The 25,449-nt window shown below is 39.2% G+C and overlaps 2 protein-coding genes across 2 annotated transcripts in view; both read left to right on the forward strand.

Moving 5' to 3' along the window:
* LOC148195233 (proteinaceous RNase P 2-like) lies at nucleotides 1-25,420 on the forward strand. Its single transcript, XM_088093767.1, has 6 exons — nucleotides 1-1,014; nucleotides 4,042-4,143; nucleotides 5,597-5,772; nucleotides 6,255-6,375; nucleotides 15,546-15,614; nucleotides 25,027-25,420. The coding sequence occupies exons 1-6, from the start codon at nucleotides 109-111 to the stop codon at nucleotides 25,228-25,230; spliced, it is 1,578 nt and encodes a 525-aa protein (XP_087949893.1). The 5' UTR covers nucleotides 1-108; the 3' UTR covers nucleotides 25,231-25,420.
* Nucleotides 9,346-25,449, forward strand: part of LOC148195234 (uncharacterized) — a 44,956-nt gene continuing 28,852 nt past the window's right edge. The window contains exons 1-3 of the mRNA XM_088095131.1: nucleotides 9,346-11,200; nucleotides 11,326-11,410; nucleotides 15,546-15,614. The gene's annotated coding sequence lies outside the window, so the exon portion shown is untranslated. The remainder of the gene's footprint in view (nucleotides 11,201-11,325; nucleotides 11,411-15,545; nucleotides 15,615-25,449) is intronic.

Consider the following 25,449-nt stretch of genomic DNA (forward strand, 5'->3'; position numbering starts at 1 on the left):
TGCCATCTCTTTGGAACGAACGAACCCAAGAAAAAACCGCCATCTAGGGTTTTAAACTAAACCCTGCAACTATTAATCCTTGGACCAATTTCTCAGTCTTGCGCTTCGATGGAGAATCCAAAGAAGAAGAAGAAAACCAGTCAAAATCCTGAGGCAAAGTTCCAATTTGAGCTCAACTCATGTTCCAAGGCTAAGGACCTGCGAGGCGCCATATCCCTCTATGACGACGCCGTTTTGAACAATACGCGCCTCAACCAACACCACTTCAATGCCCTCCTCTACCTCTGCTCCAACTCCGTCGCCGACGACTTGCTCAAAACCACCGCACTCGATTACGGTTTCCGCGCCTTCCGCCACATGTCCTCTCTCGGCGTCGTTCCCAATGAGGCCTCTGTTACTGCCATTGTGCGCCTCGCTGCGCCCAAGGGTGACGCCGATTATGCCTTCGAGTTGGTGAAGGGCATGGGCAAGTACAACAACGCTACCCTGAGGCTGAGAACCTACGATCCTGCGTTGTTCTGTTGTGAAATGCTAGACGCGGATAAGGCCTACGAGGTGGAGGAACACATGAATGGCGTTGGGGTGAGTTTGGAGGAGGCGGAACTCGCCGCGCTTTTGAAGGTGAGTGCGTGGAGTGGTAGAGCGGACAAGGTGTATGAGTATTTGCATAAGCTTAGAAGCTGTGTGAGATGTGTTAGTGAGTCCACTACGGTGGTTGTTGAGGAGTGGTTTTGTGGTGCCAAGGCCTCTGAGGTTGGTGAGGTGGAATTTGATGTGGGGCAGGTCAAAGAGGGGGTTTTGCGGAATGGGGGAGGGTGGCATGGTCAGGGATGGATTGGTAAAGGGGATTGGGCCGTCAACAGAACGAGTGTTGGTGCCGATGGACATTGTTCTTGTTGTGGGGAGCAATTGGTTTGTGTTGATATTGATGATTCGGAGACGGAGAAGTTTGCAGGGTCTGTTGCTGGCTTGGCCTTGGAACGAGAGGTCAAGGCCAATTTTAGTGAATTTCAGGTGTTGTTGATATCTCCATTCATTGCAATGCAACACAATTTTAAATGACATGAATGATGATATATTATTGTTAGAGCTTAGTTTCTGTGCTAGGTAGGTATCTGATGGGAGGGTCGCACCTCCCACAAAAGTTGTGCATAAAAGAATGCAGTATAGTACTAGGAAGTGACTCCTAGGTCGTCTCTCAAGGACCAAATTTTGGTTCAGTCTCAGATCAAACACGTAGTGGGGGGTTTGTGACAATGTTTTTGTGATTTTAAATGAACTAAATTAAAACTTGAAATTAAATACAACTAAACATACTTGAAAACATTGACAGAAATGAACAAAGCATGAAGACCGACGGTCCAACCGATGACCGAACGGTTCTACATTGAGACCAAACAACCTCTAAAGCAAGTGGAGAAATTGGAATTGTAAGAAGTTAAAGAACCCGAACAGAGCAAACAACATAGAGGACGAAAACAGGAAACTAAATGGTCCTAACAAGATGTGGGAATTAATTAAAACAGAAAAATTAGAAACACGCATAAATGCACATTGGTTGCTGAATCAAATGATGAGCTTAGATAAGAATTGCAAGAGTGAAACATCATTATAAAATAAAATCAAATATTTATAATCAAATTTTAATGCAAAGAAATGCTTAGACCAATTAAATGCAGCGGAGGAATCATCAATTGCAATTGTCCTATTAAAATGCAGCTATTAAACTAGAGAAACAATAAAATGCTCATTCTGGTCCCACAACACCAACGCACATCCATTCACTATGTAATATAAAAATAGCTTTAGTTAAATTTGAAGACACTTCTGGACAAAATCATGGGCACAATCCAATTAAATAAAATAAATTTCCATCACCGAGTCAATCTTCTACATGTGTTGGAATAATAAAAAAATAGAGCACTTCTTCCTCCAATTCGCATGCCTCCCATCTCAACTCCGTGGCGGCTCTCCCTCATACAAATCACACATGCTGCCACCTACTAAATTAAATTCAAATGCTATAAAGGAAAACTGAGCTACTACTCTAAAGAAAGAAGCACTCGTTTCTTGCTGCTGTGACCGAGAGATTAAAACGAAAACATGTGTCTCTTCCTTTGTTCCAAAATTGAAATCAGTGTCTCTTCCTTTGTTCCAAAATTGAAATCAGTGTCTCTTCCTTTGTTCCAAAATTGAAATCAGTGCCAGTAAAATGAAAGCAAACATTTTTTTTTTCTTTTATCCAAAGCCAACAAGAGTGAATATGAATGTATCAGCGTGCACAAGTAAAGCAAAAATGAGAAAAGAAAGTGTGGAGGCTGCTGCTCACAACGTGCTGGATGCAGCAGCTCAAGCCAAGAAAAGGAAAAATGAATCTCTCTCTCCAGGATGCAGCGTGTGCTGCTTCCCTTCTCCTCCTCCAGCCGTGTGTTTCTCTCCCTCCGTGACAACACACTACCTAACGTGCTGCTGCTGCTCTCTATTCAACAACCATCCTATCCTCCGTGGTGGCTACAGCTAGTGCGTTCCTGCTGCTACCCATAGCCCTCCATTCTCCGTGTCTTTTTTTTTTTCTCCAGTTCTTCCCCTACTAGGTCACACCAACTTTCTCCCGCGTGGGCCGCTGCACCTCCATCCTTTTTCTGATGCCTCCATGTGCACACCAAAGCTACTGGAAGCGTGAAGAAGTGTGGGCCTGTTGTACCAATTCAAAGCTGCTGGCTTGGAGCTCTCCAACGTGCATCCGCTTGCTGCTGGACTTCTAAGCTGCTGGACAGCTTCTTCTTTTTGCCACCACATGCTTGCTGGACGTGGATACCCCTTGCTGGATGCCACCTCCTAAGTGTGGGCCGTGTGCTTCAATTCCCGTGGAGACCTAGTTCCGTGTGTGTTCTTCTCTTCTTGCTGGATCAAGGCCGTAAGTGCCTCTTCCCAAATGAATCCAGCTTCTATGTGCACCCCTTGCTGCCAGCGTGTGGGCTGTGACACTTCCAAGAAAACGTGGCAGCACCTCCAATTCATTTTCTCGGCTGGACCATGTGCTTCTATGTGGGCCCTTCCATTTTGCTTCTTAAAATTCAAGAATTAAAGGACTTGGTTAAGAGTGTTGGGAGGTCTTAGCATCATCCAATGATCAATTCCAGCCACCACAATTACTAAACAACAAGCAAACAATGCAACAGATTAGAAATCACTCAAACAGCAAGCATTGGAATGACATAGGGGAGTAAAAAAAAATACTGGGAACAACACAGAACGAATTTGAACAAAATAAAAACTATACGTGAAAATAGACATCCATACGAAACTATGAAAAAAAATTGCATGGAAAACGGATAAGAATTGAACTCAAACGAAGACACACAAGTTGACACAAACAGCAGTAATCACTGGACTGACATATGAGAGTAAAATAAATACTGGGAACAGCACAGAATGAATTTGAACAAAGTAAAAACTATATGTTAAAATAGACATCCAGACGAAACTATGAAAAAAAATTGCATGGAAAACAGATAAGAATTGAACTCAAACGAAGACACACAAGTTGACACAACATTCACGCGGCAGCCAGCGAAAATAAAAATGGCTAAGATGCATTGGCTCAATTGCCATTTCTCATTTAGCTTTCAAATGTCCCAAAAAGTTATCCAAAATTTTCCCGTAATTAATAATGCAAAATAATAAGCTCAGATAATTCAAATTAGTTAAAATAAGAATTTCCGATCAAATTAAGCACAATTAGGAAAAACAGGAAAATACCGGACGTTTAAGCATAATTCCCCAACTAATTCTAGCACATTAAACTAAGTGAAGTGAGGAAAATATTGGTTCATCAGTATCAATCAGGAATCTTGATAGGTATGACTTTTTAGGGGTGTTATTGTTAAAGTCAACAAACTTAATATGCATGACAATTTGTGATTGGATTACTTTCGTATACAAACCCTTCGCAATATTGCTGCATCCATTATTTACTCTTGATATTGTTAGTCTAGCTATAATAGCTTGGTTTTGATACTTCTGGTTGATCCCTTACAGGCCTGGCTTGAAAAGCATGACTCTTATGAAGCTATAGTGGATGGAGCAAATGTTGGGCTCTACAAACAAAATTTTGCTGATGGTGGATTTAGCATTTCTCAGGTTGTATTCCTAAGTTATAGAGTTCCTTTAATTTTACTGTCTGAACAAGTTATGTATGTTTATTGCTCTTGCCTAATAATTTTGCTTGATTGCTTTTGCAGCTAATTGTGTTTGTTTTGTTGATTTTGTAATAGTGCAGCTGATAACAGTTGAAAAACTGTTATTTTCATGATTAAAATTGACACTAAAAGCAACCTGTACACTTAGAAACTAGCTTGAAATCATGCTTTTCTTTATATTTTTGGAAATAAGAGAGCTGGACAGGTTTATGCTTGATTTCAGTGTTTTTGTGCAGGTTTTAAGGTGAATTTGATGAAAGAAGTGAAGAAGGAGAGAGATGAAATCAGAAAAGACAACAAAAAGTGCAAAAAGGAGAAGCCGAAGTCACCGCTCAGCGGCAGTTTACCGCTGAGCGGCACTCAGGAGTTGCGGGAGGTCCGCTGAGGGGCAAAATGGCCGCTGAGGGGAGCAAACAAGTCACGCACTCACCGCTGAGCGGTATTTTACCGCTGAGCGGCACTTTAATGGGCTTGGATTTGACTTTTTGTAATTTACGAATGATATATAAGCTTTAGGGTTTCCTAGGGTTAGGTATCTTTGGCAGAAACGAAGCAAACACTCTCTCTTCCACCCCTTGGGGTAGATTGGGAGATGGTGACAGCTCTCCTCTTCTCTTTCTCGGGTTTTTCTATCTCTTTCATTCTTTCATTATTGTTCATCCAGGTTCACCATGAATATGGTGAACTAAACTCTGTATGTTTGTTGGGGAATCAATGTAATCTTGTGAAACTCTCATATATGGAATCTGTTTTTACATCTTTTAATTAAGACTTATGCTTTCTTTTCATCATTAGTTAGGGTTTTTCCTCTTTGCTTAATGCTTGCATTGTTTAACTCATTCGATGCATGATTATTGGTTTTGTCGATACGGGAACGTACGGGGAAGTCTAGATCCGGGGAATTTCTCCCAATTTTATATTGGTTGTCGTTAAGCTCCTGTACTTATGAACTGATCATTAGGAATGCTAGGAATTGTATGAACTCATGATTAGGGAGAAGCCTTCTGGAAAGGTACATTAGAGAGTGGCATTAACAATGATGATTTGAATGTTGAATTCCTAAAATATATGAGAGTGGATAAGATGAAATTGACCCCCAACAAACATATTCATATCTATAATTCATTGAAAGTGTTTAGCTTTTGATTTTTGCCATTGATCAATATTCATGCATACATGTTTATTTTCTGTCTTGCATTCTAAACCACAAATATTTCGTTTGTAAGTCTGAGTTAATTAAGAAACCACATAACTAAACTAGGCCGTGAGTCCTTTGGGAAGAACGATACTTGGTCTTACCAAGTTTTATTACTTGAACGATTCGGTCATACTTGCCGATTGAAAACAAGTTTGTGACATCATAATTTGGTGTTCATAAATTTATCCATCAGCAGCTTGATTGTGTTGTAAAAGAACTTTACAATCAGAGTGGGAATAAATGGCCGCTCGTTGTGTTGCACAATAAGCGCCTAAGAGGGCTAATGGAAAATCCTTCCAGCAGGAAACCGGTGGAGGAGTGGATGAATAATGGTGCACTGTATACAACTCCTAATGGGTCCAATGATGATTGGTAAATTTCCAAATAAATGTCCTAAACATTGCATTTGCTTTTCACTGTTAATCTTTGGACAACCATATCGTTTCTTGTTTTGTTTGACTCTTTATTTAAAACTTGAATTTATCATGTTATCTATGCAATATGTATAATCTTGTGTGGGACTTAATTCACATTCGATGTCCCGTATATGATATGTTTCTACATTAGACAGCTGAAGCTCTTGGTAAAACCAAAGTGGACGTAGACTTGAATAACTGAGAAGGTCTAAATGAAAGCTAAACTTTTTAAGTACTAAAATGTAAACGATTTTAACTTTTGAAGGTTCAAATATTTAATAGTTAATTTAGTCAAAATTCTTTGTTGTGTTTTTCATGAATATGTTATAACATTTTTATTTTCTGTTTGGCACTGATTCATATGTATTTTTAAAATTTAGTTTCAATCTGTTAAGTTTAATAACCCATTTACTTATATATTAATCTTTTGGGTTGCAGGTATTGGCTCTTTGCCGCAGTAAAACTTAGGTGTTTGCTTGTGACAAATGATGAAATGCGAGATCACATATTTGAACTCATAGGAAGTAACTTTTTTAACCAGTGGAAAGAAAGACATCAGGTAAGTTATTCATTTTTCTGGCTTTACTTACTTTAGCAATATACGAGTGAGTTATTGCCTATTCACAATTTAAAATGGGTCTTCTATCGGATCTTTTTCCCTATAAGTTTAATTTAAAATTTTATTATATCTGTGTCATGTTTGGACACTTTTCTGAAATTGATTACTGTAACATCCCAAAATATAGTAGTTACCATAAATTAGAATTAATCACATTTACATAATTAAACAGTGCAGTCTTAGATGAAATCAGCTATCAAAAGCCGAACGTTAAACATATACAGGGATACGAAAATCAATACAGAATAACCAAGGTCCAAGACGAACGGTTTTACAAAAGCTAATAACCGAACGTCTCAAAAATTAAAAGTAAGCTAAACCTACTAGACTATCTAAGTCTCGGCCTTCACTTCGACGTCCACCAGGTTTTCTTCTTCAACCACTTCCTCCAAAAGGGTGTCTCCATCTGCTCACATCCACACGGATGATCATTGCATTGACAGGACGGACGTACATAACAATAGACAACACAAGGAAAACGCAAGGGTAAGAAATCAACATATGCAAATCAACATATGCAAATCAACATACAAGAAATACAACACTATATCAGTATAGAATTAATCATCCAAAACTCCCATAAGACCGACCGTCCGGACTGTATGAATCTATGTATCTACAGGCGTTCATGCACCCGGGTGGTGTAATAACTGGGATACACTCAACAGCTGCCACCCGAGGTTAGCCCTATCAGTCCAAAGTACTCCTAAGGACTAGGACCTCCTGCCATTCCCACACATGACCTGCCCTCCTCTATGTGAGGACGAGCACTCACGGAATATCAGGATAAACTGCCATCAGTAGCTTTACCATAGTCATACTATACCATTTACCATATTCAAATCATAGAGACGTTCCTCCTTGGAACGCTCGTTCAAAATCCATAATCATAGTTTCATCTCTTATATTGTTCGCACATCATAATATTTCCTCTAAATCACATTTTCATTCTTAGTTCCACTTTCATAAAATGACGAGCGTTCAATCCTCTTCATAATGAGGACGAACTTTAAAAGCGAGACCAAAAGGTTCTCTTTTCCGAAAGAATAAAGATGACACACTTTTCATGACGAGCGACATGACAATTTGAATAAGTTAAATGAACTGACTCTAGAACAATTCGATTTATACTTAGCATAAATTAAGTACCAGGATTCAATGTCAAAACCCACTGGATAGAACTACAAAAGACTAGTATTAAATGTACCAAGAGCAAATTTAGTTAGAGTAGACCGACTCTCAGTCAATGACCGAACGCCAATTATCAATTTGGACGAACGCTATTTACGTCCGTTCAGGAATCAAAGGTAAGGACGAGCGTTCAGTATAAAACCGAACACTACTTAGGACAAACGCTAGGTAGATGACTGAGCACTAATTAGAACGAACGCTCGGTATAAGACCGAACACCGATTGGGACGAACGCTTAGTATAAGACTAAGCGCTACCTATAACGGACGCTGGATATAAAACCGAGCGTTACTAATATAACTTCAATTAATTTACTATCGTCGGGTACCACTAGGCTGAGTCGAACGCTCAAACCTAGCCTTTCACAAGAGGACGCTCGTTCTCGAGCGGAGTTCTTTCCAAATGAAAGAATTCCATTTATCCATTTATTAAAAAGCCGAACGATATAAGACCGTTTGATGACGAGCGTACTTTATCAAGGTAAGGAATATCATTTTTCAGATTTTTCATCTATCTTAACTCAACATTTCTCCTACGGATCATATCTTATAATTTCCTATCATTCATAAATCGTATACTTTATATAATTCATATTATCATCTCATACTCTACCTAAATCATCCATTTTCCAATTCATACGTTTCATCATCAACATACAGTTCAAATAATATCAACCATATACATTCAGTACAACAGTGTTCGTTCATGCATACTTAAACAACATGCATTTCATACATCCAGTTCACTTCATGCTTTCACACACAATCATACAAGTATCAATTAAATTACTAAGCTTCCCTTACCTGGTTCAGTAGTGAACGCCCTAAGAGAGTGATTTTTGATTCGCCCAACTATGGCTTTTCTACGCTCAACGACTTCCTTAAGTCCTTCACTAAATCTAATCAAGAGAAACGTAGAAGAACCGAGATTACATCCTTGCATGCAACTGAGTCTGGGCTCACATGAACTTTAGAAACGAGCGTTTAGAGTTAAGAGGCTTACCGGTTTCAGAATCGGAAGTTGTTCGGTTCAGATTGAAGCTCACAACTCCGGAAATGTTCCTATGGTTTCTGAAACGTGATCGGAGGAGATGGTGGTGAGTTATAGTAGAGAGAAGATGAAAGGTTCTAGAGAGAAGGTGATGAACCAATATTTTTCTCACTTCACTTAGTTTAATGTGCTAGAATTAGTCGGGGAATTATGCTTAAACGTCCGGTATTTTCCTGTTTTTCCTAATTGTGCTTAATTTGATCGGGAATTCTTATTTTAACTAATTTGAATTATCTGAGCTTATTATTTTGCATTATTAATTACGGGAAAATTTTGGATAACTTTTTGGGACATTTGAAAGCTAAATGAGAAATGGCAATTGAGCCAATGCATCTTAGCCATTTTTATTTTCGCTGGCTGCCACGTGAATGTTGTGTCAACTTGTGTGTCTTCGTTTAAGTTCAATTCTTATCCGTTTTCCATGCAATTTTTTTTCATAGTTTCGTCTGGATGTCTATTTTAACATATAGTTTTTACTTTGTTCAAATTCGTTCTGTGTTGTTCCCAGTATTTATTTTACTCTCATATGTCAGTCCAGTGATTACTGCTGTTTGAGTGATTTCTAATCTGTTTGCATTGTTTGCTTGCTGTTTAGTAATTGTGGTGGCTGGAATTGATCATTGGACGATGCTAAGACCTCCCAACACTCTTAAGCAAGTCCTTCAATTCTTGAATTTTAAGAAGCAAAATGGAGGGGACCACATTGAAATGAAGCTCACGGTTTTATAGCTGGAAGATAACAAGTGTGCTGCCACATTTTCTAAGTAAATGTCACGGTCATTGCTTGGATTCTTTTAAGAAGTAAATCAATTGGAATGATGGAGGGGGCCACCATTTGTAAACACCTCACGGTTTTGCTTGTTGGAAGAGGCATGGTAGCAAGTTTAAGTCAACAAGAGTGTTGTCACGTTTGGAGCTGGACACGGTGAAATTCATTTTGGCAAGAAGCATATGTAACAAAAGAGGGGGGCCACATGTTGGAAGCTAATGTCCAAGGGACAACACCATACGACACTTACCAATAAGGAATCAACTTTCTTTGTGAATTTTATAATGGGGGCCACCACTTGAAAAAGCTCACGGGCACTTTGGCTTGAAAAGAGATGTGCAGATTTGGTGATGTGCTCTTCTACTCCACACAAGCTTTTGGTTTTGGACATTCATTTAGAGAAGAAGCTTTTGGATTTTGATCTCCATTTGGAGAAACTCACGGCCATGGCAGCAGAGGAGGTGCTCACGGTGCAACACCTTGAAGAAGAAGAATCCAGCAGCTGGTCAAAGAAAAGAAGAAGGAGAAGCTAACGTTGAAAGAAGGAAGAGGGGTGGTGTGCACGGTCTTATTTCAGCTAGAAGAAGCAGTCGCACGCCTTGTAGAAGCAAGCATCCGGAGCAGGTGCTGTCACGTGATGGGCTGGAATTGGAGAAGCATCTTGGCTTTTCTTTGTGCACAAAAAGGCCTTCCAGCAGAAGCACCAAATAGGGGTGACATCCAGCAAAGCAAAGATGGGTGTGACGTTGGGCTTAGTAGCTGCCACGGAAGAGAAAGAAAAGAAGCACATGGTCCAGCCGAGAAAATGAATTGGAGGTGCTGCCACGTTTTCTTGGAAGTGTCACAGCAGCTTGCGGGTGGCATCCAACAATCAACACTTGGATCCACGGTCCAGCAGAGGGCAGTCCAACATCTTCATTCACACGCTGGCAGCAAGGTAGGTGCTGGAAGAAAGAAAGGCACCGAGAGAGAAAGGAGGTGCACGAAGAGGCCTTCACCACGTTCCAGCAGCTTTTGAAAGTCCAGCCAGCAGCAGCGTCTTAGGAGGTGCACAAGGAAGGCAGTGGTGCACTCAGCAATCCTTCACTCGGTCCAGCGGCTACAAAAAAAAAGAAGAGGAAGAAGCTGGCACACTCCACGCCCACGGTCCAGCAAGCAGAAGAGGTGGTTACGGGAGAGAGCTGGAGGGGTAAAAAAAAAGAGCCGTCACCTTGAATGAGGGCATCATCTTTCACTTAGAAAAAGTCACGCACATGGAGGGTTACGGCTTGTGAGAACCAAAAAAAAAAAAACGTGGCAGTTGGAGAGAGCGCCACCTCAGCGACGCACATGGGCGACAGCAGCGCCCGACATCCACTAACGAGCGCCGCTTATCGAACGTGGAGCTGAGTCAGGAATCAGAAGTGGAAGACACGTGGCGACTGCAGAGTGGACGACCGTCCAGCATGGCCGACAGGAGCGTGGAGTGCGCCGCAGAGTGGGGACGTGCGCCGTCCTGGGAAAGTGGCTGCCAGACTGGACGGGCACTGGATGGGAGTGGAAACAAATTGGAGATTTTGAACTTATTCTCCACTCCCTCTGCGCGCACCTTCCCTGCCAAATTTCCAAGAATTTTCTCCTCCTTCTCTCTACCTTCTGTGCACCTTCTCTCTCTAAAGGAACCACCGTTCACCTCCCCCTATCTGTATTCCGGTACCATAGAAGGACGTACGGTGACCAGGACTTCCAGAAGAAACGTTCGGTTAAGTGTAGCTGGTAAGTCCTTCCCTCTCTCTGACGTTCGTTTTTCATGAACGTGAACTCAGTTCTGAGTTCGTACGTGCGTCATCCTTGTTAGAAACGTATAGATCTGATTTGGTGTCGGGGCTCGTTCATTGTAGCTTGGTTTAACGAGCGTTGACGAGCGGGGGAAAACTGTAGTGGAGAAGAGTGTGGTGCGTTTGTGGACGTTCGGTCATTTTTCAGGTAAGGGAAGCTTATTTAATTTAACTGGTTTGTTGTATGTGTATGAACGTTCGCATGAATATATTGTATGAAGTTTGATGAAATTAAATGATATGTACGTTCGTTATTTAACTGCATGATGGATGATATGAATGAATGGTATGAACGTTCGTTATTTGGTTGTATGGTTACAATGCATGATATTTGATGTGACTGGAGTACATGAACGTTCGTTATTTTGGTGAAATGAGAAATATGAATTTTTGATGATATGGATTTGATGAGGACTGTGAAATATACCATGACATGAACGAATGAAACTATGAAACTGTATGATGAGAAATGAACTGGAACATAACTGGATTTGAAAATGATCTTCCCATGAGTATGTACGTTCGTACTGAACGGTCATTGACCGTTCGGTTTTCCTTAGTAATATGGTTGAAGTATTGATTCTTTCATTGGATAAATCCTTTGTTGAGGACGAGAGTCCTCATGTCTAAAGATTATGCTTGAGCGTTCGGCCAAGCTTTGTTGCATATGGTATTCTTTGATAAATTCCCTTCTGTTGTATGCATATGTGTAAAAGTGTATTTTACCGTTTGTAAACACCTCTTCAAAAGTCCCTTAGTATATTTATCAATTTTGTTACTTTAAGTTATTAAACGTTCGGTCTCACTCTTGACGTTCGTACCTGGTAGTGTTCGGTCTTATGCTGAACGCTCGTTCTAATTGGTGTTCGGTCTTATACCGAACGTTCGTCCCAATTGGTGTTCAGTCTTATACTGAACGCTCGTTCTGTTTGGGGTTCAGTTCATAATGAACGCTCGCTCTAATTGACGCTCGGTCTTATACTGAGCGTTCGCTATAAATGAGGCTCGGTCTTATACCGAGCGCTCGCTCCAAATGAGGCTCGGTCTTATACTGAGCGCTCGTCCTAAATGGTGCTCGGTTTGATTCTGAACGCTCGTACTATTTTGGCACAAATGAGCGTACGTCCAACTTCAGAATTTCCACGTTCGGTCATTGACTGGCAGTGGGTTCAGTATGATAAATTTTATAAAAACGTTCCCTGGAGGTCTTTAAACGTTCGTGTTGATGTATCCGGCCTCAGCCTCTATACTTAAATTATTTCTTGGAGTATTGGTTTGAAATTCACGAACGTCAGTCCATTAAACTGATTCACCTGATAAATGACGTTCGTCACTTGGAATCCTGATATTTTACAAATCTGGGTCGTTCGTACTCGATTCTGAACGAGCGTCCCTTGGTCTCACTCACAGCGTTCGTCCTCGGTCGACAGAACGTTCGTTTTTCTTTTGTCTCCCTCTTAATGATGAAAATGTATATAGATTGATGAATAGTGAATGATGAAATGTATATGAAAGGAAATGAAAGTTATGACTGTTGAACGAGCGTTCCAGTTAGGGACGACTCATTAATGAATAGTAAATTTTGGAAAGTATATGAGATGGAAGAATGTTGAAATCTTTGAACGAGCGTTCCAGGCAGGAACGACTCATGAATGTGGAAATTTGTAAAGTATGACTGTGGGAAGTTAATGCTGGCTGTTCGATCCTGATATTCCGTGAGTGTTCGTCCTCACATAGAGGGGGCACATCATGCGTGGGAATGGCAGGAGGTCCTCGTCCTTAGGGGTACTTTGGATGGATGGATTAACCTCGGGTGGCAGCTGATGAGGATGCCAGTTACCACACCACCCGGGTGCGTGAACGCCTGTAACTACGCAGATTCATACAGTCCGGACGGTCAGTCGTGTGTTGAGTATTTATGAGATGCGTGCGTTGATATGTATGTTTGTGATGAACTGTATACATGATTTATATGTTTTTGCGTCAGTTAAATTACATAAGCTTACCCTTGCGTTTTTCCTTGTGTTGTCTCGTTTTGTACGTCCGTCTTGTCATTGCAATGATCATCCGTGTGAATGTGAGCAGAAGGAGACGAGCGTTTGGAAGAGGCGCTGAACGAAGAGAACTTGGTTGAAGTCGAAGTGAAGACCGAGCAGTGAGACGCTCGGCTGGTAGTGTAGTAGTTGGATTCAGTGGTCGTTCGACCACCTTATGTTTGCATTTTAAGATTACGACCGTTCGGTAATTCCCTTTGTAAACCGTTCGGTCAAGATTTCATGTACGTTCGTTTTAAATTTGTAACCCTTATGTATGGACGTTCGGCTTTGGCGCGTTCGTCCTTATTGCTGTAAGACTGTACTCAAGGACGTTCGTCCTTGAGCGTTCGTTCTTTTCTTTTTATTTCAAAAACAGTTTTGGATTATTATTAAATGTGATTTTCTAATTATATAGTTTATGACTGTATTTTTGGGACGTCACACGGCTAGAGGGAGAGTGTGCTGGAAGGAGGTGTCTCGGCCTGGAGCTGAAGAGCACGCGGGAGACACACGGCCTGGAACCAGCCACCACACTCATTCAGTTTTCTTTTCTCTTAGCTAGGAACGTTTTTGTTTGGTGGAACGTTGTTACTGAGATGGATAAAAAGCTTCACTTTCTATTTTGCTGATTACACATGCTTTTTTTTTATTTCTTTGGTTCATGCACTTTTTAATCTGAAGAACGTTCACAGCTGCCACCCACTTAGAAGCATTTTTTTTATCTTTGTTGATTCTTCATTTTCGTCTTTCAAAGCTCATCATCACAGAAGTTCACTGTTGCATTGAATATTTGCTTAATGTTTGCTTAGAGTAATAGAAGTATATTTCATTTTGGAAGCATGGTAAGAGGGCTGCCACCGAGAAGTGTGAGTAAGATCTTTCATTTTAAAAACACGCGTATGAGGAGAATGAATGCCACCTAAGAAGTAGGATTTTGGTTTGGAAATAAAGGAAGTAACGGAGATTGAGATATGGAAGGTTACAGATGATTTTGATAGAGCAGGCAGCTTGGTCATGGCTTGGAAGAGAAGCACACTTTCATTTTGCTTTGGATGCTTTAATTTTTTTTATTCCAGCTTAGAGTAGCTTAGGTGCTTAGTTATTTTTTTTTATTTGCTGCCACGTTCTGGTTCCTTTACTGTTCACAACTTTCTTATGTTTCTTGTCTTTGCATAGTTGCCGAATGTGACATTGTGGATTGCTGCAAAATGACATTTTACTTCCAGCTCAAAAGTTGAAACCTAATGAGTTTTCTTGAAGTTAGTTCTCGCTACTTTAATTTGGTTCAAGCATTTTTTTGGTATATTTTCTTTTAAATTCTCGCAAGTGTTTTAATGTTTTAGCTTAAGCGTTGTTTTTTTTTATAGCTTGAACTCTGTTTGGACACTTATTTGTTTTAGTTTTCAGTTTAATGTTTTCATTCACTTTAATGTTTCCAATTGTATTCAGTTGTGTTTAATTCTTATTTTTAGTTTCGTCGTTTGCATTCACCAAATCTTTCACAACCCCCCCCACTACGTGTTTGATCTGAGACCCGAACCACATTTGGTCCTTGAGAGACGACCTAGGAGTCACTTCCTAGTTTATACTGCATTCTTTTATGCAAACAACTTTTGTGTGAGGTGCGACCCTCTCAATCAGAAGCAGGAGAGAATGGGGTCTGAGTTTGGAGGGAAGAAGATGAGTGCAGGAGAGAGGAAGGGTTTTCCAGAAATTCTTTTTGTTTCTCCCACATCCGCACGATCGTGCGTCTCCCCCGTCGACACCTGTACCCCCATTACTGACTCCCATTCTATCTCGGTGACACTTGGCAGTGAGTGGCAGAGTTATGAAAGTGCGTTTTTAATGCACTGCAGAGGGGTTTCTATAAATAAATTTTTATTTGACAAGGTGTTTATCAGAATTAATTTTCCAGGGTCCCACAATTACTCCTAAGGTTAGTTTAGGAGATTTTTCATTTGGATATTATGTTTTGTGTTAATTAAATTTTATTGTACCTGTTTTATGTGGGATTGGGATTTTTCCGGGAGGGGTGTGTAGTTTTTGTGAAAAAAAGGTGATGCATAATTTTTAATTGTTTGTTATTCCCTTTAGGACATTTTCCTATGTTTGACATAGGAGTAGTTGATTCCGTTTCGAGCTGTTAAGGTTCTTCTGCGTATAGTTCAACATGTGATATGTAGGTTATTCAAGATTTATATGGCTTACCCTTCTTTTTCTTTACTAGTTATCTTGTTTTCTTTACAGGTTCACTACACTTTTATTAAAGGAAACCTAAAGCTTCAGATGCCTCCATCATATTCATTGGTTATCCAGGTAATGTTGGAGTGGCCACTCTACTACTGTTCCTTCTGGGATGCGCTTGCATTTTGTTCTGTGTGACAACTTAGTAGTTTTGATCTTTTGGTATTCGAGGGGAGATGGTAGGAAGTTAGGACTTAGGGACCCAAGATTGAGGACTGAGGGTAAAGGGATTCTATTGTGTTCTGTCAGTGTAAGCTTCAAAACATAAACGAATCACAAACGAAGGAAAAAACATAAGTGTAAAAGGGGCTGCTTTACCTTTCTGGAGCACAGCTCCTGCAGAGAATACACCTATACTGCAATGCCCTCTGCTTTAGATGAAGAAGAGAATAATCAAAATCCACCTCTCTCATTTAGAAAACTTCCCCTAAATAATTAATTTAATTCCTCTATACCTTCTTAACGGGACTCAATAACTAGTTCCCAGTGCCACCTCAATCATTTTCATTGGTGTTTGTGTATATCTTCCTACTATTTGGCCTGAGACAATTATTCTGGTTATTAACAAGAAATTTGTATTGTCATTTAATAAAGTGATGATTCAGTATATTCTTTTTAAACTTTTTTTTACCTCTAATGTTCATGAAGTTGTGCAAGCAACTTTGATCTCTGTCCTTCAGGGATCAGACTGAGATCCTTTTTGTGATGACAATTGTATGTCTCCTACAATTGGTGTGGATGCAGATAAGTTATTCTTAATTAGTTTGATCTCCAAAATATCGGCATTTGTGCAAATAGTAATGCTTAATATATATTTTGTTTGCATTTTTGTTTGTTCATTTCTTAAGCATGGTATGTTTTCATTGTATTTATTGTTGATAGGCAGAGGGTGATGGACAAATTTGTAAGCACCAAAATATGATGTCACAAACTTGTTTCACAATCGGCAAGTATGACCGAATCGTTTCAAGTAATAAACTTGGTAAGACCAAGTATCGTTCTCCCAAAGGACTCACGGCCTAGTTTAGTTATGTGATTTGTTGATTAGCTAAGACTTACAAACGAAATATTTGGATTTAATTATGCAAGACGAAAAGTAAACATGTATGCATGAATTGATCAATGGCAAAGACAAAAGATAAACACTTTCAAGGAATTATATGAATGAATATGTTGTTGGGGGTCAATTTCATCTCATCCACTCTCATATATTTTAGGAATTCAACATTCAAATCATCATTGTTAATGCCACTCTCTAATGTACCATTCTAGATGGCTTCTCCCTAATCAAATAGTTCATACAATTCCTAGCATTCCTAATGATTAGTTCATGAGTGCAGGAGCTTAAAGGCAACCAATATAATATTGTTAGTATAATATTGGGAGAAATTCCCCGGATCTAGATTTCCCCGTACGTGTCCGTATCAACAAAACCAATAATCATGCATTAGAATGAGTTAAACAATGCAAGCATTGAGCAAAGAGGAAAAACCCTAACTAATGATGAAAGAAAGCATATGTCTTAATTCAAAGATGTACTCAACAAATCCATATATGAGAGCTTCAAGAGATTACTTTGATTCCCCAACAAACATACAAGGTTTAGTTCACCATATTCATGGTGAACCTAGATGAATAACAATGAAAGTATGAAAGAATAAACCCAATAAAGGTGAAGAGGTAGCCTGAGCATCCAAGATCCTCCTTCAAAGGGGTGAAAGAGAGAGTGTTTGCCTCGTTTCTGCCAAAGATCACTAACTAAAGGACGTGCAAGCCCTTATATACTAATCTAGAGTTACAAAAGATTACAAAATCCCAAGCCCAAAAAGTGCCGCTCAGCGCCATTTACCGCTCAGCGGTGGTTACGCGTCTTCTTTCTTCCCCTCAGCGGCCATTTGCCCCTCAGCGGTTCCAACGCCACCTCTTGAGTGCCGCTCAGCGGTAGTTTGCCGCTGAGCGGTGCCTTCGACTTCTCTTTTTGCACTCTTTCTTGTCTTTTCTAATGTCCTCTCTCTCATTCTTCACTTCTTTCACCAAATTCACCTCAAAACCTGCACAAAAACACTCAATTCAAGCATAAACCTGTCCAGCTCTCTTATTTCTGAAAATATAAACAAAATGCATGATTTCAAGCTAGTTTCTAAGTCTAAAGGTTGCTTTTAGTATCACTTTTAAGCATGAAAATAACAGTTTTTCAACTGTTATCACAACCCCAAACTTAGAACTTTGCTTGTCCTCAAGCAAACAAAATGTAACTCCATCTCCAACCAATTCATATGATGGTTCACTCATTCAAAATCCTCTTTTCAAGATAAGTAATAACTTCACTCAAACTTATGACCAAGAGTTAATTCAAGATGTGCACATGCTTTAGTGTTCACAAAGTCATTTAAGTTCCAACAAATGTTATTTTTCATGAATGATCAATCAATTAAGCATGGATGTTCATGTGCTTATGGAATCTTTCCTCACTAGGTAAAGTGTTTCACTCAACACACAAGTGTATAAGAGGTAAAGTGTTTCACTCATTCACTCCACTATCACAATGTCACATGAATCAACTTTGCCTTTCATTTAACCACAATCAAATACATTCACAAGCATGCATCATCACAAGGACTTTTCAATGGCTTATAATGTGGCTGGGCTAACAAGAAAATTGGTTTTTCTGGATCACAAAATCCTTGAGTTAAGAGAATCATAACAACACAATCTTCTTATTCATTCCCAACTTTCTTTTGCCTTTGCTTTTGCATTTGCATTGAGCTTTGCTTCTTTTTCTTTTCTTTTCTTTGCATATTCTTACTTTTTAGCTGTTAGCTCAATGCTTTTTCCTTTTTCATGTTTCCCCAATAACCCCAAACTTGAACATTTAACAATACCACACAAGATCTTCTACTTAACTCAAGGTAAAGATTTTCAATCAAGGGTGTTCAGTGTATATTTAAGGCTAAGGGTTCAAAGGATAGAACACAACGTGTTCTCTTTTAGAAGGCTAACTTTATGAATTTGGCCAATAAAAAGGGTTTCAAAAACACGGCCTTTGATCATATGATGCAAAACAAGCAATTGATTCAATCATAGAAAACCTGGGCAAAGTCATTCATGCTTTCAAAGTAATAGCATTCAACAATAACAACTCTGGAGCTCAAAACCTCACATATAAGCTCATTCACATTTGACATGCACATCCTGCTTAATTTCACAATCACAATCATGATATTATGCATTTGTTCACAAAGCTTGTGAATCACCTGTATAAGCATTTTAATGTGCACATCATCTCAACATCAATCAATCAATAAGCATCATCAAGCATTACTTATCACACAATCACAGTTAATAGCAACCCATCATAAGGAACCAGGTGTTCAATAGAGTACATCAAACCCTAATCTAAAAACAAAAACAAATAAGTTCAGAAAACTTAAACCACAAAAGCATAATCATATGATAGCATTCATCAGTAAATGCTATCTCAGCTCCTCATCAGTCCGAGCTCTCTGTATCTTCCTCTTCCTCTTCATCATCATCTTCATCAAATGCATCCTCCTCCTCTGCTTCATCTTCCTCCATATCTCTGGCTGAAGCTTCAGCTGCTCCAGCTCCTCCATATACTGGTTCTTCTGGCCAAGCTACCACATTATGGAATTCATCCATAGTCCACCTGTGTGCTGGAGGGGTATCATACATCCCCACTATCATCTCAGCCGTGGCCACCTGCCCTCTGTGGATGGACTGCAACTGAGCACCTATAAGAGACATATACATGTCCCTCATCTGGAATGGTTCTGCCTCATGAGTATCAGCAGAAGTCCTGCCCTGTGCTGGCCTTCTCTCTCTACGAGCCTGGCGTGGTGGAACTGGCTGGGCTGCCTCCTCACCTCCACAGTACTGTCTGTAATAGGCCTCATCTATAGCTTTTCTTGGCCTCTCAAATGGTGGAACAGAAGTATCCACCCCAGCTAGCTTGCAAAGGTGAGTGATCAAAGAAGGATGTCCCAGTGGTGCTTTGTTGTTTGAGGTGTTAGCACACACACTAATCTCATCAGCTATCACCTGCCCAATATTAACATTCAAGTTTCTGATAGCACAATAGATGAATAGTGCCCTGCTAAGAGTAATATCTGACACATGTGAACATGGCTGAATGTTGGCATGAGAAAATGCCATCCAATACTTTGCAAGAGGAGTCAAATCTGTCCTCCTAATATTAACCACTGAGCCAGATCTATTCCTTTGGAAGTGTCCTCCAGGTATGCACAATACTCTTTCAACATCCTCAAAGTCAGCACCTTCCTCCATGCTAAGAGCAAACTGGCATTGCTCACCAGCCCACACAGTATCCAGAAAGTTATTGATGGAGTCAGAATCATACCTGATAGCATGGCCTCTAACATAGCCCAAATAATTCTCAGCTGGATAATCACCAATCTTCTTTGCATTGGTGTAGAATTCTTTCACCACAGCTATGTTGGCAGGTGATGGATAAGTGGCTAGCTTCCCCCAATCATTCCCTAACACTTGCTCTCCAAATTGAGGAGCAAAGTTAGGTATCATTCCAACCTTTCTCTCCATTAGAAGTCTCCTGTCCTGAACCACCCTAAAGTGCTTCTCATGTTTCCTAGAGAGGAACCTGCCATTATGGGGCTGCTCTGGTTCCTTTTCCTTTCTCTTGGTTGCCATGGTTTTCAATCTCTTTCCTGAAGAGGATGCCATTCCTGCATTCAAACACAAATCCAAAACCACAGAACATGATGTTCATCATTAGTAAACTCAGAACACAACTCCTTTCGAAGCTAAACCACCGCTGAGGGCCAGAATTTCCCCTCAGCGCCACCAGTGCCACATTCAAACACGCAATAAACCAGAAAAAACAAATCTGGCAGAGTGCCGCTCAGCGGTAAATGCCGCTCAGCGGTGATCTGCAGATTTTTGCAAATCTCTTTTTAAAACAGTCCTAACTCCACCCAAATGCAATTTTCAGTTTTCCAGTTCATAATCAAGCAGTTTAATCGGTTCAAACATCAAATATATCATCAAATCATGCATAGAAACTAAAACCCCTAAGTATTCATGCTTTGACAATCACATTCAAATTCAAGAACCCTAGAATGAACAAAATGCATTTTACTTACTTGGGTGGAGATGCTAGATGATATGAGAATGCTTCCAAACTAGAATGCTCTCTTCCAACCCCAAACTTTGATGGCACACTAGTATAAAAGTGAGTGGAAGAGAAATCTTCTAAAGAGGGAAGAGTAGAAAGATGTGGAAAACCTAGGAGAAGAGGTGTGGAAGTGTTTATGCAGAGAAGAACTTGAAAGAGTGTAAAAACGCGCAGCTTAGGGTTTAAAAATACCCCAATGGGCTCGGGTTCCGCTAAGGGGAACTTAAGCCCATCTGCGTTAGTACCGCTCAGCGGTAAATGCCGCTCAGCGGCACTTTCGTGATGTGCCCTTCTCCTTCTTTTCTTGACCTACGTGCCTTCCTAGCATACCCCTCATAGGTTCCCTGCAATTCAATGTTAAAAATGCTTATGCAAACCCTAACTAAAATAGACAAACAGAAAACAATCAATCAACTGGGTTGCCTCCCAGGTAGCGCTTGTTTAACGTCACGAGCCTGACCCAAAATCCACCAACACCCATCAGTAGGTGTTTCCAACTTACCAGCACCCATCAGTAGGTGCAAAATTTTCTCACCAACACCCATCAGTAGGTGTTACAAACCTAACATCCTTCAGTAGATGCTGGATCCAACAAAAATATTTACAAAACTAATGTTCACAAATTAAAAATTACAAAACCAAATCAAAAGTTTTTAAATTCACTGGGTTGCCTCCCAGCAAGCGCTCTTTTAATGTCATTAGCTTGACCCAGTAAAGCTCAAGTTCCTTCTTCTTTTTCTTCTTCTTCCTACTGAACTTCTTCAGAAATTTGATCAAACCAGGAACCTGTTGTAGTGTGTCAATCATAGGAACTTTAATCTCCAATTTCTTGAAGATTTCCATGAAGCACTTAAATTTCTTTTCCTTCCTATGATTCTTCTTTAGATGAGGATGTGATTTTTCATGTGATTTCTTCTTCTTTCCTCTCATCTTCTTTTTCTTCCTTTTTCTCTCCCTAAATTTTCTCTTTTTCTCTTCTTTTAATTTTTTCTTCCTTTCTCTTTTTCTCCTCAACTTCTTTATCTTCACACAAATTTTCTTTCTCTCTTCTCTCTCAACCAATTCTTTTTCTTCTTTCTACTGAACTTCTTCAGAAATTTGATCAAACCAGGAACCTGTTGCAATGTCTCAATCATAGGAACTTTAATCTCCAATTTCTTGAAGATTTCCATAAAGCACTTGAATTTCTTTTCCTTCCTATGATTCTTCTTTAGATGAGGATGTGATTTTTCATGTGATTTCTTCTTCTTTCCTCTCATCTTCTTTTTCTTCCTTTTTCTCTCCCTAAATTTTCTCTTTTTCTCTTCTTTTATTTTTTTCTTCCTTTCTCTTTTTCTCCTCAACTTCTTTATCTTCACACAAATTTTCTTTCTCTCTTTTCTCTCAACCAATTCTTTTTCTTTTTCTTCATCTTTATCTTTCTCACTCAACTCTTCTTTCTCTTTTCTCTCTACCCTTTCCTCATCTCCCTCTAATTTTTCCTCATCAAGAATCTTGTCACTTTCAGTGATAATGACTTGCCCTTCCTCCTTAAGGTTAACATCAGTATTAACATCATCATTTAATATCTGACTAATGTGACGAAGTTGCATCTCCATTCTTTTACATGATTCTTCAATGCTTTTCTGAGTAGAGTCGGAATTTTTCAAAAATCGTTGAAGGGTGTCCTCCAACCTATCCAAACTTCCTGATAGAAAGGGTTGTTGCTGCCATTGTTGTTGTGGTTGGTTCTCAAATTGTCCAGCAGCTTGCCAAAATTTGCTTTGATCCATGCTTGAGTGAGGTTCCCACCATTGGTTGAAATTACTTTGGTAGAATTGAGTGCCCCTATAGTTAAACTCTTGACCAAATTGCATTCTGCAGACATTAGGCACAAAACCCTAAAAACAATTGTTAGCACAAAAAGATATAGAAGAAAATAAAGATTGAAAAGATATAAGAAGATAAAAGATTTCGAAGATAGAATCAAATAAAATAGAATAAAACCTAATCCAAAAAATAAAATCTAATCTAAAAGATAAAATAAAATAAAATCTAACCTAACCTAAAAGATAGAATAAGAATAAAATAAAATCTAACCTAAAAAGATAAAAAGATAAAATCTAATAAAATAAAATAAAATCTAATCTAAAAAGATAAAATAAAATCAAATAAAAACCGAAAAATAAAAAACAGAAAATAAAAACAGAAAACAGAAAAACAGAAAACAAAAAAAAAAAAAAATAAAAATAAAATCAAATAAAATACAAACTGAAAAATATAAACAGAAAAATAAAATAAGATAAAATAAAAATTCGAAATTTAAATTAAAAAAAAAAAAAAAAAAAAAAAAAAGTCAAAGATAATCAATAATCACACAAATTAACCAGTTAAACCACGAGTCCCCGGCAGCGGCGCCAAAAACTTGATGGACAAATTTGTAAGCACCAAAATATGATGTCACAAACTTGTTTCACAATCGGCAAGTATGACCGAATCGTTTCAAGTAATAAACTTGGTAAGACCAAGTATCGTTCTCCCAAAGGACTCACGGCCTAGTTTAGTTATGTGATTTGTTGATTAGCTAAGACTTACAAACGAAATATTTGGATTTAATTATGCAAGACGAAAAGTAAACATGTATGCATGAATTGATCAATGGCAAAGACAAAAGATAAACACTTTCAAGGAATTATATGAATGAATATGTTGTTGGGGGTCAATTTCATCTCATCCACTCTCATATATTTTAGGAATTCAACATTCAAATCATCATTGTTAATGCCACTCTCTAATGTACCATTCTAGATGGCTTCTCCCTAATCAAATAGTTCATACAATTCCTAGCATTCCTAATGATTAGTTCATGAGTGCAGGAGCTTAAAGGCAACCAATATAATATTGTTAGTATAATATTGGGAGAAATTCCCCGGATCTAGATTTCCCCGTACGTGTCCGTATCAACAAAACCAATAATCATGCATTAGAATGAGTTAAACAATGCAAGCATTGAGCAAAGAGGAAAAACCCTAACTAATGATGAAAGAAAGCATATGTCTTAATTCAAAGATGTACTCAACAAATCCATATATGAGAGCTTCAAGAGATTACTTTGATTCCCCAACAAACATACAAGGTTTAGTTCACCATATTCATGGTGAACCTAGATGAATAACAATGAAAGTATGAAAGAATAAACCCAATAAAGGTGAAGAGGTAGCTTGAGCATCCAAGATCCTCCTTCAAAGGGGTGAAAGAGAGAGTGTTTGCCTCGTTTCTGCCAAAGATCACTAACTAAAGGACGTGCAAGCCCTTATATACTAATCTAGAGTTACAAAAGATTACAAAATCCCAAGCCCAAAAAGTGCCGCTCAGCGCCATTTACCGCTCAGCGGTGGTTACGCGTCTTCTTTCTTCCCCTCAGCGGCCATTTGCCCCTCAGCGGTTCCAACGCCACCTCTTGAGTGCCGCTCAGCGGTAGTTTGCCGCTGAGCGGTGCCTTCGACTTCTCTTTTTGCACTCTTTCTTGTCTTTTCTAATGTCCTCTCTCTCATTCTTCACTTCTTTCACCAAATTCACCTCAAAACCTGCACAAAAACACTCAATTCAAGCATAAACCTGTCCAGCTCTCTTATTTCTGAAAATATAAACAAAATGCATGATTTCAAGCTAGTTTCTAAGTCTAAAGGTTGCTTTTAGTATCACTTTTAAGCATGAAAATAACAGTTTTTCAACTGTTATCAGAGGGGTAACACTGGAATATACTTGCAAATGTTTGGTGAAATGGTGCTTGCTCTGACATCTGAGCAAGATACTCACGATTTATTTACTAGGGTATGGCTTAACTACATATGCTTCGGATACCCTTTCCATCTACCAAGGAATATAAAGATGCCTGAGCAGGAGCAGTAAACAAACCTACGGCGCAAAGATACCTTGGATGCTCTTTCTATCTACCCAATTGGCCAATGTGTGTGGGATGTGACACCCTTCCAAACCCCATAGGAATTTCAAGATGCCTGAGCACGATTTTTCTACCCTTTTTTTTATTATCAATTGCTTGCTTTTACCTCTTAATTAGTTTCATATTACAAAAATAGCGTAGAAATCGGTGAAGTTGTATGTTTGGAAATTGAAGTTGGATATCTGATGATTGTTATTAGTGAAACATTGTATAAGAGCATTGAGATCATTCACGTGGGATCTAAGCTGAGCTTGCAAACATAAAAATCCTAACTACTTCAGCATCCAAAATGTTTGTATACCATGCCTCGTCAAATTCAGAACTTTGTTTCTTGACTACTGTTTCTAAATGCTGTTCTTGAAATGTTTCAGGAATTGGAAAAAGGTTATTGGCATGTGCCGCTAGCACCAGGCACTAACAGTGAGTCTTCGATATGTTGGCTCTGCATTACCCGGCCAAGTGGTCATGATGTTGTCGCTACTGTTTCCAATGGTGTAAGTAACTGCTTGGATTCCCAAGTCGATGAAAACAATGCCACTTCCATCAGTGGTAAAAGAAAAGACAAGTCAAACTAACGGCAAGCCCGCGGAAAGATTTATCATGAAGGAGGAGACCTCTGTTGGGTCATTATCATTTCATTTACCATTTGTAGAAATTATATGCCCATAAGGTGTTTGTAGAAATGATGAAAAACTGTCTGTAACGGTGAAATACTTGTTTAGTCATTTGGTATATTTTTATAAAAATTTAATCACATTACTTGGTTGTTTCTTTTTTTCACTCACCATTTATTC

This window comes from Vigna umbellata, chromosome 7 (assembly GCF_029865625.1).
Source record: "Vigna umbellata cultivar VRB3 chromosome 7, Vumbellata_1.0, whole genome shotgun sequence".
Lineage (NCBI taxonomy): Eukaryota > Viridiplantae > Streptophyta > Magnoliopsida > Fabales > Fabaceae > Vigna > Vigna umbellata.

Excerpts from the sequence above, each read along its gene's own strand:
- LOC148195233 (XM_088093767.1), top strand. The coding sequence starts at position 109 with ATGGAGAATCCAAAGAAGAAGAAGAAAACCAGTCAAAATCCTGAGGCA. Across the intron at positions 4,144-5,596 it reads GTGGATTTAGCATTTCTCAG|CTTGATTGTGTTGTAAAAGA; the intron begins GTTGTATTCCTA and ends ATCCATCAGCAG. Across the intron at positions 5,773-6,254 it reads AATGGGTCCAATGATGATTG|GTATTGGCTCTTTGCCGCAG; the intron begins GTAAATTTCCAA and ends TTTGGGTTGCAG.